We start from the raw sequence: 18424 nt of genomic DNA, 5'->3' as shown, positions 1-18424 counted from the left end.
ACCGTGTGCAAAGAGCATATCGCTCTCTCTTACCCCACCTCCCTTCCCTCCTCTGCCAGAACATCCTCACATACCCATCTTTCTCTCCACACTGGTCTTCTATCACATCTCACAGCTGATGCTTCCAAAGTCCTTCCCCTAATTTCTAGTGATTTAAGGAGCTCCTTCTGAGGGAGGGACATGTTTGTCACTGCTGGAAGAGAAAATAAGACTCTTCCAGGCTGTGGGCCACAGCAGGATATCTTGATAACTGCTTTCTGCTGACTCTTCAGAAGACCACAGCAAGCTGTTTTCTCATCTTTGGACAATATTACTAAAAAGTAAAGGTGAAGGGAGGTGGCTGCTGACAGCAGGGCTCACCTGACCCTTGCCACCTGGAGATCTAAACCTTTTTACTACTTTGACCTGTCTATCCTGGAAAAAAGAACAAATGCAAGGGAGGAGTTTGATAGCACATCTATCAAATTTTGTCCAAGAATGCAAAACATCTGGAGTATTTGAGCTACAGAGTAAATCAGGCAGCGGATGTTTCGAATCTAATGGCGAGATATTCAGCACTGTTTAATCAGCTAAATCCTGGGCTGTGGAACACTTCCATGTATAGCAATGCTGTTATATCACTGCAATCATGGGCAGCAATGGTACTCATTCATTATTGTGTTACAGCTGCCCTTATTTTAAAGGGCCTGATCAAAGACGCACTGAAATCCCATTGACTTCAGAGTACTGTGGATCTAACTGTAAAGCAAGGATTTTCAGCATTCCTTTGTAACAAAGCGAAAACAAAGGAGCCCTTTTTTGGCTGTTGTTTCTCCTCATCTTTCTGGATATTTGCCTGTTCTTCCCCACCCAGTCAGCTCTGTTTGCTTTTCCCCACCCACGTCTCTGCATCACCAGTCTCCTTGTCTCAGCTCACTCTGCCTGCCGGCTCTGACACCTGATGTAGCCTTTGGTCTGCTTAGGCTACCACCTCCCAGCTCTTCCACCTTCATAAATTTGAAAAACTTACAAAGTTAAATACTTGCTGCCATAACTTTTGTTTATAAAGGTCCAAAGGAGCTTCACAACATTCCCAATGAGACGATGACATCCCATATTATTATCAGAGATTGTAAAGAACAGGAGGGAGGTTGTGGGAACCTCTATCATGGAAGATTTTTAGAAGATTAGACAAATATCCACCAGAGATAGCCTAAGTATAGTAGTTCAGCTTCGTAGACTAATAATAAACTAGATAATGCTTTGATTAACATTTATAAAATGGCTACAAAATTTCCACAATTTTTTTTCTTGTCTGTTGCCTTCTGTAAGACTCCTAGGGAGAGGCAACATACTGCACATTTACAGAGCACGAATCCAAGTATCTCTGTCCGCTGACATCAGAATAAGGTCTCCTGCTGTCTTTACCAACCTCAGATTTTTATTTGGGCCTGAGTCAAAGAACTGAATTCAACTTTCCTTTCATTTTGTCCAGTTTAGTAATTTGCATTGCTGAGATATGTGCTCGTTTTCGTTTGTTTCTCGATATGTTTCTCTTTGCATTCATCAGTTTTGTATCAGTTATAGGAAGCGTACAGGGCTGGATTTTCTTACTAATTCACCAGAGATATGAGCTAGCATCTCTCTGCCAATGAAGGTGTGTATATTTTAAGAGCAGATGAAGATATGGCCCCTGAGGGACATACTGTTGTATGCTTAGGCCTGAAAAAAAGAGAGCTAATATAAGGACAGGTGAAAACAAATATTATTTTCAAGTAATTTTTGTTGAAGTGATTTTGCAGTAGTAAAAAAATTAACAGGGAGAAAAACCCCCAAGATTTATAATTTAAAAATGTGGTGGCCATGTAAAATTCAGAAAAAGTATTTTCTAAATTTTCTCTTTTTAGTTCCTTGAAATCCAAAATGGTAGCAAAAGAATTAAGCAGCGTTCCGTATGAAACATATACAGGTAGTATTAAGGTCAGGATTTGATGAACATATTTTCTATTGTTTTTTTTGGTTTATAAGCAAAATGACCCAGTAATGAAACTTTTCAATTCTAATCTAATCCTCCCCAATATCTATGGCAAACAGTAGCCTCAGTATAAAGATTTACAGCTACAGTTATGTCTCTGCTTTGTTCTTAAGCATGTATTTACTTCTGCCCATTTGCTTTCTGAAATTTTCTCTCATTTGTCATCTGAAGAACTCCGTTTAAAAGGAAAACAGGCTTCAGACATGAAACACAGCTACATTCCTGAAACATGAGACGAACAACCTTTAATTCACGCAACCTTTCATTTACAGTAATGTTTAATGGATGGGCTGGTTTCATTATGGACAATGCCTCTCCCTGTCATTAGCCTGCAGAAAGGTCTAAAACTCTCAAGCATTTAAAGGAGCTCTGTTTCATGCTCTGTCTTCCCTCTTCCCTCCCCTTCTCCGCTCCCCATCACCCCTTCTGACTGCCCTTGTTCTAAGTGCATAATCTAAACGCTGTACTCTGCAAATTGCACTTATTGCTGGCTTCGAGCTTCGAAGAACCCTTCTGAACACTTTTTATACAAACCTAACAAGGTCAAAGTTGGAAAAATCTCAGCTGGTGGACTTGGATCCCATGAGCTAGTGACCATTTATAATTAATATTAATGAATGGCAGACGACAGATGTTTATTGCCTACGCAGAAATGTGCATTGCTAAACCAGAAGGATTTAGTTTAAATCCAGAGGAACTGACTTTATTTCTCATATGATGTGGGTGGTGGGAGGGAATGCCAGTGGGTGATCCAGACCCTACTACCTTTAAGCATGCACAAGGAAACAATATTTCTGTAAAGAATAATCCTGAGCTCTCTATTTGAAGTATGACATTTGGTCCTTCAAACCACTAACTGAAGTAAGGAGGACTCTCTGTCCCTTTCAGTGTCTCTGATTTGCAGCAGTAGTGGTTTTTATGCATAGATCCCAAAGCACTTAACAAAATTAAGGGTCTCTTCTCTCTGTTTTACACTTGTGGAACCTGAGGAAGTCATATAAAGGCCATATTATAAAGAAAAGAAGTTTTTGTCACTGAGACAAAGGATCACATTCCCAGACACAGCATATTTTTTGTTCCTGGATTTTTTTTCCACAGTGATCTTAAATTAAACTAAAGCTTCAATGGATAAATCTCTCAAGTTTAAATATGACACAATGGAAGATGTAATATGGAGATGGAAGAGTCTCTGTGAATACCTCTGAATACTTCAGGCTTAAGGCTGATGGAATCTCTGTTTTCTATCTGAAAGAAACTCAATCTTTCAGAGCACATAAATTAACTTCTTGGACAAAGAGACATCTTGGGTAGCATTTTCAAAAGTACATGAACAATTTTAAGTTACTTTTTAGAGTTTCTGGCTGAGGTTGGAATAAGGGTCTATTTGTTCTGAATTCCTTGAACAAAGCATCTTGCTCCTTATTAGTATCTTGCTACAGTATGTGTGCACCAACTATTTCCTGTTTTCTTGCCCCTGAGATTTCTACATTTCTGTACGACAGTCTGTAAAGTGTTTCAGAGCATGCCATACCAAACCCTTGCAAAATATTATTGGGTTTAGTGGCTAGAGGGTTGGTCTCAGATGTTATAAAAGAGTGCCTAACAAGTCACTAACAAAAGCAGGTGGTGCTCAGATCTGTAGAAATAGCAGTTTTTCCTTTTGACTAAAGCAGGTAGGAGCAGGCAGGAAAGTGATTAGTTACTCAGTTTTAAAGAGAAGCATGAATATATTTGCTGATTAATGTGAGTGGGCTTCTTCATCTGGAGGCAGGAGACAGCTGGAAAGAGAGAGTGCTTGTCCCCACAGTCCCAGTTTTCAGAGGCTAGAGAAGGTCCTGACGTGTTGCAATACATTATTGTACTGAAAATATCACTCACTGAACTTTTGCTTCAGGTTCCTTAGAACCTTTCTTGCATTACAATAGTTTGGCTCTTGTAACCAGCCCTGATGTATGCGCTGCACACACACCACAGGCACACCTAGGACTGTTACCAATGTATCAGCACTCCTGTGACACTCTTGAGGTACCAGCCAAGCACCAAGCAAAGAAATAAAACATGCCTGCAGCAAGTTCTGCCGAGCTGCCATCACACACTGCTGGTAGAAGCTCTGTGAGATGGGACACAGGTCAGATCTCCTGGTGAGGTGGATCAGGAGTCACAGATCTTCCTTAGCACTTGGGGTGCCTTCTGTCATGAGAGGCTGCTTTCTCATCTCAATGGGGGCCGCATCTCCTCTAGCCTTTGGGCCATGCGACCGCATCCATATCCAAGCTAAATGGCGTAGCAGTCAGTTTATAAAGTATACTAAGTGAAGTGGACTCCAGTGATGTGCTGCCACATGGCGTAATCATTCACATTCCACTTCAGGCTACTCAAAAAGCCGGCAGCTCACTTCAGTGTGCAAAGCTGTGTTACTACAAAAAGCTCTAAATGCACAGTTCATCCTCAGGGATTTAAAAAGAATAAACTTATCACATTTCTGGAAAAAAAAGAAGAAGACAAGACAGCCTGGATAAAATTTACATGAACAATTCATATCTGTGATTCATGTTAAATTGAAAACTTACAGACAATGTTAAAATATTTACATTCAAGTTTTTTTTCATGCATATCCTCCATGACACCTACTTAGAAATATTATTTTAAATATTTTATTTAAAAAATTTTCCAAATAAATGGAAAATAACAGATTATTAGTCATCACGTTTCCCAGAAACTTGCTGATTTCGACCAAGTCCCATTAGAAAGTAGGCAGGCTTTTGAAACAATTTTGTCTTTTTCTTAGATTTCCGCCTAATATCCTGGCAGTTTGTCCATTGGGTTGACCTCTGGCAACCCACCTGGCAGGCTGACAAAAACTCAGCAGCCTGAAAACCTGATATGCCTTTGACAACTTGGTCCTCCCGAGCTTCCTAGGGCTACATTCTGAATCCTTTTGGCATAAAAATTTCCTGAGCCTTTTTCAGAGACAGCCCAAGAGTCTTGGTGACTCCAGTGTCCTTTTCCACAAGTGTCTCTGTACATGGTAAACTGCTAGGTATTCTCTCAATAGGTGAGAAAAATTTTTCAGAGGCATATGGAGATGGTCAAAGTGAAATCTCATGTCGTGTTTTTTCAGAGAGGACCTTTAGATGGTCTTATCTGTATGAAATTTAGAAACCTGACCTGTCATTTTAATCAGCATGAAAATGTATTTGGACATATTTGCACTACTTTGAGAGGGGAGGATCAGTGCTTTGACCAGCGGAAATAGTACACACACATTGGAGACACAAAACAGAAAGAGACAGTCAACTTTCAACACCTTGATTTGAAAAGTATCCTTGAAAGCAAATTCTCCCTTCATTTACACCAGACACCAACCTTGGTGACCTCCATGTGTTTGAGCAAGTACAACAGAAAGCAGAATCCAGCCTCCGACGAATTTTAGTAATAGCACCCGGCTCTGTGTGCTGATGGTTTTGATGAGTGGATCCATCAGGAGCTGCTGTCCCCTTGCATGTTACCTGCTGTTGACAGTCTGATCCAGCCATCTGGCTGGCCTGGGTTACCTGTGGGACGCGCAGGGACTCCCATCTACCTGTCAGCACAGGTGTCACCGCAGGCAGAAACGCAAACAAACCATGCTCAGAAGGAGTGGACAAGTGAACCGTACTGAGAGGGGCCAGAGCTGCATCCTGTTGACTCCTCATCTTCCTCTACCTTCCTGGCATATCAGGAAGTTTAAGGAAACGTAAGGAGGAGGTTCTAGGGGGAGTGTATAACTGCTCTTATATCAGCAAATGAAATGGTGCAAGATGCCCAGGCTCCCTGGTCCTGGTGTGTAGTACCAGGGCAGGAACTGCTGGCCTGGCCCAAGTGTTGGAGTCAGCACTTGCAAATTCCCTCCAGGATCTGTACTCAACCATCAGTATAGACCAGCTCTGAGCTATGATCACTTATGAAAAAGGGCATTCTTAGGGATGCATCCAGACATTGGTGTCTTATAAGTATCATCTGAATTAGCAGGTTACATTAAGGCAATCAGTGTAAGTAAAGCCAAGGAAAACATTTTTTCTCATTTATCCCTTGCTTCAGAGCACTTCAAGCACAAATCTGAGTACTAAAGAAACAAGTGTGTGTTTTTGCCTTTTTACTACTGTACTAGAAAGACTTCAAATGTCTGCTGAGGCATTAGCATCTGTCTCTTATCATGTATAACTTTTCTTGATTATTTCTAGAGCAGCAGACTAAACATGCAGATCTGACATAATGCAGCATCACATTTTTATTTCTGGTTTGTTCAAAAGCCTGCACCAGCTGAACTAAGTCTCTAAAAAGGACTATATTTATGACCTCAATCCAAGTTAACAGAAGGGCTTGAATTATTGGTGCCTTAAAGGAAAACAAGCTATTAGAGATTCCTCCCAGTATTCTGATGCTCTAATGACAGGGTGAGGGCTTTTGGTACCAATCACTCTTATTCCGAACCTTTGTATTTGCACCTGATTCTAATAGTCTTAAAAGAGGCCTATCAAGTGGATTTGGACACTCATACCTTTTCACCACTTTTAGGAGAACTGTAAAAACCAAATCCCATTCAGAAGTCACTGTTAAAAGTCTCAAGGCAGAAAATACCAGTTTCGTAAATACCAGCACGGCGTATGTCACTTCCTGTCCAAAGCAATGGGGAGTGATTTTCTGCTCTGTTAAATAGCCATTACTTTCCTCTCTTTGGAAGCTGTGTTCAACCTTTATAAGCTGTGGGTTCTTATAAGATGAAAACTGTTATGTAATTACAAAATTGCTGTTGTTAGAACATTAGTCCTGATTAAAACAAGGCTGCTAACAAATTCCCTCAGTCCCAACAGACAAGTGAGGAGGAAACAGCAAACAGAACTCATTATACCAATCCTCCTCCTCTGGCTGCTTCTTTGACTGGCAGATATTCTTCTATTTTCAGGCACTGGCAATGTCTTTTCTATGGCACGGGAAAGGCAGAACCAACCTGTTTGCAAAGACGTCATCACACGCCAGGGACTATTCATAAGCCTTGCTTATGAGCTCATGAGCATAGCAGTGTCATTTCCCAAGCAGCCTACATAAAAAAAGATCTCTTCTGACTGCCCATGCACCTAACAGGATACAACTTTATACTTATCTCCTACAGCAGCAAAACCTGACGTCTCCTGTCTTGGCGTAGCTAATCTGCTCAGTCTCCTCCCATTCCTCTCTGCCCGCTTTCTGCAAATGGTTGTGGCACAGGCCTGAGCTATTTCTGTAATTGGAAACAACATTCTCATTCCCACTAATGTGCCCGTTTCAGCACTGTTCTCTTCTTGCAAGAACAAGCTAGCACACACAATGTAAATAAGAATATTTTTCAAGTGAATGCAGTCTAGTAGTCCAGATTCTATTTTCAGAGGCAAGTGAACCTCAAGGATCACAAGTCTCATACAAAGACATCTGAAGTCTACATCTAGAGAAGCATTTCCATTTTTAAAAGGAGGTAGAACATGTAAGTACAAGTTAGTCACCAAGTCCCCTAACGCAGTTGCTCAAGCATAAGTGTTGATAGCATTTGAGGTATAGAATCATAGAATCACAGAATGGTTTGGGTTGGAAGGCACCTTAAAGATCATCTAATTCCAACCCCTCTGCCTTGGGCAGGGACATCTTCCACTAGATCAGGTTGCTCAAAGCCCCATCCAACATGGCCTCGAACACTTCCAGGGATGGGGCATCCACAGCTTCTCTGGGAAACCTGTTCCAGAATTTCTTCCTAATATCTAATCTAAACCTACTGTCTTTCAGTTTAAAGCCATTCTGCATTGTTCTGCCACTACATGACCTTGTAAAAAGTCTCTTTCCATCTTTATTGTAGGCTCCCTTCAGGTAGCAGAAGGCCACGGTTATGTTACCCTGAAGCCTTCTGTTTTCCAGGCTGAACAATCTGAATTCTCTCAGCTTTTCCTCACAGGAGAGCTGCTCCATCCCTCTAATCATCTTGGTGGGCCTCCTCTGGACTCACTCCAACAGGTCGATATCCTTCCTGTGCCTAGGACTCCAAGTTGGATGCAGTGCTCCAGATGGGGTCTTATAAGAGTTTAAGTAGAGGGACAGAATCTCCTCCCTCAACCTGCTGGCCACACTGCTTTTGATGAAGCCCAGGATACAACTGGCTTTCTGGGATGCAAGTGCACATTGCCAGCTCATGTCCAGTCTTTCATCCACCAGCACTCCCAAGTCCTTCTCAGCAGGGCTTCTCTCCATCTTTCATTCTCCAGCCTGTATTGACACTGAGGGTTGCCCCAACCCAGGTGCAGCACCTTGCTCTTGATTTTGTTAAACCTCATGAGATTCCCATTGGCCCTCTTGTTGAGCTTGTTCAGGTATCTTGAATTTTCTAAGATCACCACATAGAACTGTGGATATGATACATGCTTTAAGTTCTGTATCCATCTGGACTGGTATGGGAAGCCATTGTTCAGCATGATGATAGCCTGCATGCATCTCAACAGCAGGAGAGCATAGGTTTGGCCAAGTTAATTGCTCCTTGAATGCCTTTTGACTTTAGCTCTGTTAAAATTTTTACCTATATTCTCTTCAGTAGTTCGAGTGTCTTCGGGAGAAAGTAAGGCCAAGAAATGCACTTAGGTTGTTCTGAAGTTTTTGATCCTCACCACTTTGGTTACCTGAAAATCTAGTGATTATAAAATAGGGCCCCAGTAGCTAGGAATAAACAAAAAGATTGGTGTTAAGAAAGTTATGCTGTTTAAACTTCAAAAAGATTTAACAAATTAATCAGCCACTTGTGACTTGGGAATGAAAGCAGAATGTCCATTGTATCACTGGGCAGATGGGCATTTGGAGGCTTGTTATTCTAGCAAGTAGTGTGAGTACATGCTACAGGCTGTGTTCCAGAAAAAAAAAAAGTGTCATTTTTTTTTGAAAACGAGAATGATCCACTCATTTGCATAATATGCCATGACTGTATTGTAGACAGAGCTATAGTGAGTTTAGAGCTTAAGGCACGCTCATCTTCCTGGAATCATTGCTCAGCACATGCCGTGCTGTTGTTGTCAAGGTCACGTCATGATGAAAGTGTGACGGACTTTTAGTGTAAGAGGACTAAAAATGTCTCTGAGAAGGGTATGGACAGGTGGGAAGGAGAGCGACACAGCATGGTGGCACTTAACCCTCAAGCTTTGTCCTTGTACCCTGTGGGGTACAGAGGGGTTGGGGCACTGGTACTGGAGCACCAGTGCTGACAGTGCTCCTACAGCCAGGAAAGCGCCAAGAGGTGAGTCAAGGCTGTGAAGGGTATGCAAGAACACTATGTCCCATTACAGCAGTGGCTCGTGGTCTTTTGTTACAGCTCTTCAGCTTATTACAGTGTAGTGGGGAGGCTTTTGTGGTCTGTGGTGACAGGCACCAGTACCCTTCCAGAGCGGGGACTATTACATCAGTGCCTGCAACCCCAACAGGCACAGTTCCATGACTCCTCTCGCCCCTTCTGCTCTCCCAGGCCAAATTTCTTCATGGGAGTGATGCAATCATCCCAAATGTCTGATGCCAGATTCTCATCCCTCTGGGTTTTCCATGAGACCTACCCTGTAACACCCCCTCCATCAAAGCGAAACAGTTTGCACAGTTAGATTTTATGCCTTCCTATGGTGGTTTGGGGTTCCAGTGCCCACAGAAGGGAGAAGTGAACAAATATGCTGCACTGAGTTCCCTGTAATAATTACAGTTGAATACAATAGGTGGGACTAAGTGACAATGCCTAAAGTAGATGAAATCTCTCATCTGTTGTAGTTAGTCCACACCAGTCATGATTTTCTAAGTAAATCTCTTTCACATAGTGATCTTGAGTACCAAGGTCTCCCAAGTCATGACCAACACCTCCTCCCTATTATCCATAAAATACAGCTATAGATCTAGTGGAAACACCACATCTGACGAGATAATAAAAAGGCTTCTCTGAAATACCTTAGTTTGCATACTTATTGATGTATTCAGGCGTGTATTGCATAAATACAGATGCAGGAGTTTATTTGACCAGGGGCTATAAATTAGATTAACAAGAATTCAGCACCTTGAATCTGATTTGACATGTAATTATAGTGTCACCTGAATTAATTTCATGTCTGCATTTAATTTGAACTACTGCATTTCTCAAAGTTATAGCAAGTCTCTACATTTTCTTCAATATACAAATTTGCTACTATTAGAAGCAGCAAAGTATCTCCTATGCACCAGAAAACTCTTTGGACAGTCCCTGCAGACTAATTCGTCCAGTACAGTTGTCTGTACAAAATTTCGGTTCTGGAATAAAAGCTATTTTAATGCCAAATAATTACTTTGTTGTAATATATATTGGAAGTATTTTATATTTGTTATACAATAGCTGTAGTACATAGTATCAGAGAAGTATTAGAATCTCATGAATCCACATCTTCATAAGTATAACATTCTCTTGGAAAATGTTTCATTATCTCCTGTCTAAAAAGACTTATCCTAATTTTTTATTATTTATCTAAATGTTTTGAAAGGGTTTATTGAATCCATAAGAAGAAACAGACAACAGTAGTGTTAGTGCATCACTGTAAGAATTCTGTAACCCACCCGAAAAGTAAGATATTCCCATGCTGTGGCAGAACACGCCGCCGTTTTTTAACATCCCCTTCCTAGCCGACTAAAAAAAAGTTCACCCGCAGGCGACGTAAAGCAAAGACAGACGGTGCAACGGCAGAGCCAGCGCGGAGGAAGGGCACGGGGCGGGAAGCGCTCCTCGCTGGCTCCCGAGAGCTGGACGCGAGGGCGGGCGCGACCTCAGGCTGCGCCCCGGCCGCCGCCACCGCCCCCACCCGCGGCCCCGCTCCTGGCGCGGTCCCGCGGCGCCCCCGCGCGGGCGGCACAGGCACTGCTCCCAGCGGGAGACTCCCTAGCGGCAGCGTGGCCGAGGGAAAAGGCACTGATACATACACAGGCGTACAGATTTATGCATATACATATATATATATTTGCATAATATGTTACATGTTTAAACCCATGCCGGCCTTTCCTTGTCTTCTTCTTCAAAGGCAAAGTAGTTCATAGAATCATAGAATGATTTGGGTTGGAAGAGGCTTAAAGATCATCCACCTCCAACTTCGCTGCCATGAACAGGGACACCTTCCACTAGACCAGGGTGCTCAAAGCCCCATCTAACTTTCAGGGGTGGGGTGTTCACAGTTTCTCTGGGCAACTTGTTTCAATGTTTCACCACCTTCACAACAAAGAATTTCCTCCTAACATCTAATCTAAATCTCTTCTCTTTTAGTTTCAAACCACTCTCCCTGGTCCTATCATTTATCTTCCCATATAAAGAGTCATTCTTCATCTTTTTTTATAAGCTCTCTTTAAGTACTGAGAGATCATCTTTTATTCAGAGATGAGCTTGTAAACATAATTTCCCATGTAATTTTTGCACTTTTCATTTCACAGATAGCCAATGAATTTCCACAGCTTCTGGTGTCCAGATCAATGTGCTGCTACGAAGTGGGTGTCAGCAAGTAGTAGAAAGATTTAAAAAATATTCAGGAACAAGTCTCTTGGAAGAAGACAGCAGGGATATGAACAGGGAGGGAGATGTACACAAGAATGTGGCTCCAGCTACACCCCAGTTCTAGCAGATAACTGCTGATAGAATCTTCCCTTGGGTCTAAATTGAACAAAGGACTGATTGGAAGTAACATTATACTGTCATATAAAAATTCCCATTTTTAAGAATAGTAGTGAAAGGAACTGAAGAACCAGCAAAGATGCACCTTCTGTGCTTTACTGCATTACCAGAACAGCACAGGCCTTGAGGGCAGATCTTTTCAGAAATGGCAACAGCAGGGAGGTGGTAGCATTAAATCACGTACAAATTTTCACAGAGGAGTCCAAACTAGCTATCTTCAGAGTAGAAGAGAATTAAGACTCAGTTTTAAGTGTTTTCCTTATCCTTTTTAAAGACACCAGTGATTAAAACATCAACAGCGAAGCCATGCCTAGGTAAGTCTCTAGCTAGAGATATAGTATATATATTCTTAGTATACTCACATACATACATATAAATATATACATCCTGGTCCATGACTGAAAGGGAAACCATTACATGTCAGTCTAACGCACTTAGAGAATTGTGGCTGGGAAGTCACAGCTGAATGATTTTGGCTAATCACCAAGTGAGCAATGTCAAACACTGAATGTCTGGACAGTTTCCATTCAAATAACATTTTATCTTGGGCCAACTGTATCTACAAACCACTGGAATGAAATCCCTTATTATTATCCCTTAGTAAGAGACGTTATTACAGCTGGGTAAGATGCAAGCTCACTTCTGCATGGAGCAATCCCGGTTCTCCCAGTGGCTGGTAGCTCTCGCTAAACCTCCTGTGTCCATTCTGCAGGTCTCGCCTGCTCACCTCTATGCATCTTATATGGCACTGACAAACTAAGAGAGGGATTCTGCAGGGGTGTGGGTGTATATTCAGGTAATCTCTGACTGGTTCCCTAAAATCTAAGATGCCATTTTACATTTAAAGCCTTACTGCATGTTTCAGAAACAACAGAAAATAAAAGCAGATATTTGTCCCTATTTGACTTAGCGTGTGCATCTAAACCTTCCCTTGCTCTCTGATCCCAGTGGTGGTAAGGAATGGATGAGCTGTAAAATAATCCCACAGACCTACACAACAAGAAGAGGATACAGCATATTCTCACATCTTAGTCTTGCTCTTTGCTTTCTGCCTTCTCTTTACCTCCTCTGAATCTCTCTCCCTTTACCTGACTAGTACTTCCTTGGATGGTTATCTGTTCTTAGAACAAAGCCACTGCCCCTGCACCTACTCCTCCATTGTAACATATTCCCATAGAGCCCAAAAAGGCATCAAAAAATCAAATCAAAAAAGCTTTGGTTTTGAGGCTGGAATGGGCACAATTCCCTGCATTCAGCACCCTCAACAGGAATATCTATCACCAGATTTGAGTAACTTGCCCAACATCGGTGTAGGAAAGCCTGGATTATGTCTGTTGATATTTAAAAGTAAAAAGTATTTTTTTATGTAACAAAGAGGGATAGATTCTTTTCAGAGTATCATTATTAGGATATCATAAAAGAGAGTTTGGCCAGAACCTTTTCAATACTTGTCTAGAAATTTCTCCATGTAAGGAGGCGTATGGGTCAGTACGACATTCTGCCATGAAAGTCTCAAGCAAGCTTGCCTTTGAAGATATTACTGGGATCTGTCTAACCAGAGGTGAATTTCAGCTGCATAGCACAGTAGATAAACCAGTTCCACACATTAAAAAAACAAACAAACAAACAAATCTCTTTTAGGCTTGTGTGTACATACAAGTTCAATCCAATGTCATTCCTGCATTGGTTTGTAAAGAAAATAGGAGGAATAGAATCATAGAAGTACAGAAATGTTTGGGTTGGACAGGACCTTTGAACATCATCTAGTTCCAACCACTCCCTGCTGTGGGTAGGCACATCTTTTGCTAGATCAGATTGCTCAAAGCCTGACCTTGAACATTTCCAGTGATGAGGTATCCACAACTTCTGTGGGCAACCTGTTCTGGTGCCGCACCACACTCAGTATAAAGAATACATGTAAGCATAAATGCACTCTGTAATGTCATCTCCACAGCCAATATACAAAGTTTTAATGTCCCTAAGGGGACAGGATGCTTTACTGCAGAGGTCTGTAGCAGTAACAAGATCCTCAACATCTCACGCTTGCCAGTATTTAAAAGCAACAAAGTACTTGACTACCTAGTTTTCTAACAATGGTCTAAAGCTTGACTTGAGACTTGGAACACCACATTTTAGTCCAAAGACAGTCACATACTCACATACCTGTGCTGGAGCTGACACTTTCTCATGGGATTTATGTTGCAATAACAAACATCCCCTGGGATGTGGGTGTAGCGGAGGTTAAGGCAGGGGAGAGGCACAGATGCTGAGTTTTGACAGTGAAGGGAAGTCACAAAATTGCTAACTTTCATGCTATCTAGCTTCAACCGTTGATGTCCACAAACTAGCCAGTGGTGTTTTTTCGGAGTTATGCTCCTGACTGTGGGAGGCAGGCCTGTGTGAGATACTTATACCAGCTCTAAAGCACTGGGACTACCCAAGGAGCTCTCAGCTCTTTGCTCAGTCAGATTGATGGGAGGTACTAGTCCAATGGCCAAATTTAGTGGTTTGATGAAGAGTTGGGCACTTCCAAATACTAATACTAGTGTCCAGCTCCTAACAGGAGCTTTGCCGTAGTCCAGCTCCGCCAAGCGAGAGACTCAGAAATTGCAACAGCCTGAGCAAACCTTCTAACGTACCATCATTTTTTTCAGGGAAAAAAAATAGGGAGGAGAAGAGAAAAAAGTCCAACAAAGATGAAAGCAAGGAGACAAGACAGGAAAGCAAAGGTCGAGCAGCCCGAAGACAAAACCGAGAACAGAGGGAAAACAACAACAAAACCCAGCCGAAGAAAAGAAAAGCCCCAAATAAAGAACAGGACCTGGCACCTGTTGACACTGCACATTAACAGCCTTCCATGTTTGTTTAAGTTTTATGATGCTGCTATCTCTACCAGATCGCCCTGACAGGTGTTCCAACCATTCAGGCCGTAAATGGACAATGCTACCAGTTATTATTAAACTTTAAACAACATTCCAAATACTTCCTATATTCTCCAAGCAACCATAGTTTATTAAAGATTGACATGAGCCAAGGAAAACAAAATCTAAAGATGGGATACTTTAAAACTGTTATATTATATGCTTCCGTGCATCTGTAAAAGGCAATTAAGAAATTTTGTATATATTAATAATAGGGTATAAAATATAGCAATATAATAATGAAATACATTCAGATGAACGATGTTCTTTTTCTTTGTAAAATATTTTTCAAGTTATTGTTTAAGTATGAGGCAAGAGATATGTCTAAATCAAAGACAAAAATCGTATCCCTTCATATATTGTACATAAATATTAAGAGAAGGAGGAAAATGTTTCTGAAGAGCCAGTAGGAGCCCAAGGTTTTATAAGCTCTAGTGGAGCAGGATGGGATTGCCCTGTGGTTCCCTGGTCCGTGCTTCAGACATGGGTGAGAAACATCAGGGGAAAGCCAGCAAGGCTTCACTAGCTGAGGGAGAAGAAGCAGAAACATCTGCAGCTTTGAAGACTGAATCCCTGAGGCAGAAGGCAATTCAATCCCTGAGGCAGAAGGCAACTGAGCTGAGCTTGAACAGTGCTCATATCTGTGGGACAACACAATGTTTTCTGGTCTAAACAGTGGTACCGTGTGTGCTGTTTTATGCTTTTTATACCTATGTGTAACTTAAGTCTACATTTCAAATCTTCTGGTGAATGACAAATCGTATTTGTAGGAGACAATGTTGAGTTAATAAAAACCAGAAAAGTAGATCATGTAAGTATGTTTTTCACAGTGATGGTGTCACTTTTTCTACTGGGGGAGGGAATCATTTCATAGCTTCACAGAGAGAAGAGGACACAACTTACATCCACAACGTGTATCTAGAGAGAGTATCCATGATAATAAATCTATAGAAATTATGAACTTCTGTCCAACTTTACTTAAATTCTTATTCTAGTTCTTTTCTCTTACACAGCAGAGGTGAAAATCTGCACTTCTGAGAGGACAAACCAAACCCTGTGGTAGCATTCTGGGTATATTCATGGCTAGAGTGGCCCATGAGTGAAGCACAGGCTACGCTATTATACTGACTCACTGCTCAGAAACGGATTTACCCTTTACAGAAATATGTTGAGGAACCTACATACCTCACAGAATGTGTCTCCTTACTGGAGAAGACCTGATTGAGTAGTACAAGTAACTGTGACTAAATCTATGTGAAACTTCTTCTCTGACAATTGCTTCCCAGTTACAAAATACCTCAAAACCTTAAGAGTTAATTTTAAGCAATTGTCTGAGAATTATGAACAACTTTTCTTCAAATGGGAGCTAAATTGAACGGACATTAATTATCAGCCAAATTCATGGTGTGTTAATTATTAAAGAACATGTCTGAAATTAAATAATAAATATCAGTTAGGGCCATTAGATAAAAACAAATCAGGTGCTATTTCTGACAGTTAAGCTGCTTGAGGAATTGTAATCAGTAACAAAGAGATAGAAAAATGCAAACACCAACTGTTATGTCCCAGGCTTCAGACCTGTCTGACCAAGCTGTAGCTTGTTCTCTCCCCTGGCTCCATGTTACTGAAGCTCTGAATAAGGGAATCCAATGTTAAGGTATCATAAACAGTTTAAGTGCTGAACTGCTGAACCCTTCACTGAATTTGTCCCAGCAGCTGTATTCTGAGCCACCACAGCTGAGTTGCCAGGCTGACCAATGCACTAAATAAATGAGAGATTTTGCTGTATCCTGTAGCAAAGTGGCAGCAGAAGGACCCATCAGTAGAATGGGACACTCATCATCACCAGCCATCCCCCACAATGAAGGTCTTGTCTTGTATACTCTACTAACAGCCTCTGGATACTTGCGGTTGATGTGCTGACAGGAAAGCAGCACATGAATATTGTTATTAATTCAGAAGAATTCCTCTATAGCCCTCATGAGTCACTATCATTTATTTTTTGCTTCTGTGGTTTTAGGCTCTGAAACTTATTGAAGGCTTAACTTTCTGATGCAGCATGAATTTACCATGACACTTGTACTTAACTGCTGTGCATTGTTATTTGTAGAGACAGCACTGCATTTAGTTCACATGGTTCACATGAACTTGCACAAATTCAAACAAAAACATCTGCACAGGATGACATAACAGCTGATCGTGGGAGCCACTCTTCACAGTGACATTCTGCAAGCATCAGCTGCAGCTTCAGTCTTTCCTAAGTCCAACAGCAAGGGCTTGGTCACATTTTCAGGCTCAGATCTGTTACTTCATTGCTGTTACTTAGCACAAAGCTTGCACAGCAAAGACCTTGCACCTTTACACAGTAAGCACAGTCTGCAGTTACACATCCTCAAATAATTCTCCCATATGGACTCTTGTTAATGGAGGAGTTAGATTTTTTCCTAATATTTTTCAATAAATTAGTATAATTTAAAGAGAAGTTAAGTCAGTATGTTTGTTCACCATTGTAATAATCCATCTGTCCCTTACATCTTCCTCTCCCAACTTAGTTGTGATATTCCTAGTGGGTTTAAGCCTGCCCTTTCAGATCTGGAATGCTAATTGTATTTGAGAAACAAGAGTACCTATTGATTGGCTTGACACAGAAATTTCTGGGTTTTCATGGGCAGATGAAATGTTTGTTGATAGTGTTCTATAGAGTATTTCAAAGTACTGACAATGTCGATATCAATCCCTCATACATAAGTCAGTCATTAATTTCCTAAAAATCAACCCTCTGCACTCCTGCAGAAGGCTGGTTGAAAGTGAATCTTGCCTGAGAAACATTAGTTAAATATCTTTTAGATATAAAGCTGTCTGAGAATGATCATCCATATGTCAGCAAGGATGTTTGAAATTAACCATCTGGTGATACTTTTTAGAATTTACTAAATATTTCCAAGGAGTAGCTTTAAAATATATTTCAGCTCTGTGGTTCCGTTTCGAGTTCAACCTTACATCATCCAATCTGGGCTGTTTATGGAAAGGTTATAACAGGTATAGTACTCTCCACTTTCCCAATGCGTGCACACACCTGCACTTACATTATGCATACACCTAAATTACTCTGACAATTACTAAACTACTCACACAGACACTGTAAGTGGATTTGGATTTAGATCATTAATCATTGTCCTTTATGACCGGCTTTTCTTCAGTTAGGTACACATACTTTCTGAATTTGCTGTCACCAGCCAAACTTTTGAAGCTCTGGTCATTGTGGTCACCCAAAAAAAAAAGAGTGGTCTCACATTCACCTCTCTTCTTGCTTCTTCCTCTTATCCTCTCCACTGTCCACCTAAGTGTCCTCTTTCTTCTGCACTACCACCATTCTTCTCCTACTTCTGATCCACCTGACAGATCACTGACAGATCTGTTGCCTGAGTTGTATTTGATTTCTGAGTCTCTTTCTGAATTTTCTTCCCTCTCTTCACACTTTTTCCCTGCTTATCTTACTTCAGTTGGTTCTTCTTATGAAGGCTATGAAGTAAAGCAAAACTGTCTTGCTACCAGACTTGCTTGTGATCATGTTTGCCTGGGCAGAGGAGGGTAGGGTAACAGTCTCTCTTGGATAAAATTGGCAGCATGACTTTTTCTGTAGTCACTACTGTGGAGGCAGAACAAAGTCTGCAGGTACCACAAGAATAGGAGGCAATATAACAAGGACAGGATGGGAAAGAGTTGTCAGCTGGTCTGCCACCTTTAAAAGGGTGATGTAAACAAAATTAAACTAGCAAC

General features: G+C 41.3%; 1 protein-coding gene across 3 annotated transcripts in view; it reads left to right on the top strand.

The window, feature by feature from the left end:
• The window catches only part of RSPO3 (R-spondin 3), a 63477-nt gene extending 48018 nt beyond the window's left edge, over positions 1–15459 (top strand). For all 3 annotated transcript variants that reach the window (XM_027751420.2, XM_027751429.2, XM_039381783.1), the window contains exon 5: positions 14378–15459. In XM_027751420.2, coding sequence (XP_027607221.2) covers positions 14378–14571 — 194 coding nt within the window. In that variant the 3' untranslated portion in view covers positions 14572–15459. The remainder of the gene's footprint in view (positions 1–14377) is intronic.
• Positions 15460–18424: the final 2965 nt, after the last annotated feature.

This window comes from Pipra filicauda, unplaced genomic scaffold (assembly GCF_003945595.2).
Source record: "Pipra filicauda isolate LSUMZ 115617 unplaced genomic scaffold, ASM394559v2 scaffold23_size5868930_pilon, whole genome shotgun sequence".
NCBI classification, from domain to species: domain Eukaryota; kingdom Metazoa; phylum Chordata; class Aves; order Passeriformes; family Pipridae; genus Pipra; species Pipra filicauda.
Note: the sequence above shows the minus strand (reverse complement) of the source record. Positions and strands in the feature narration are given on the sequence as shown.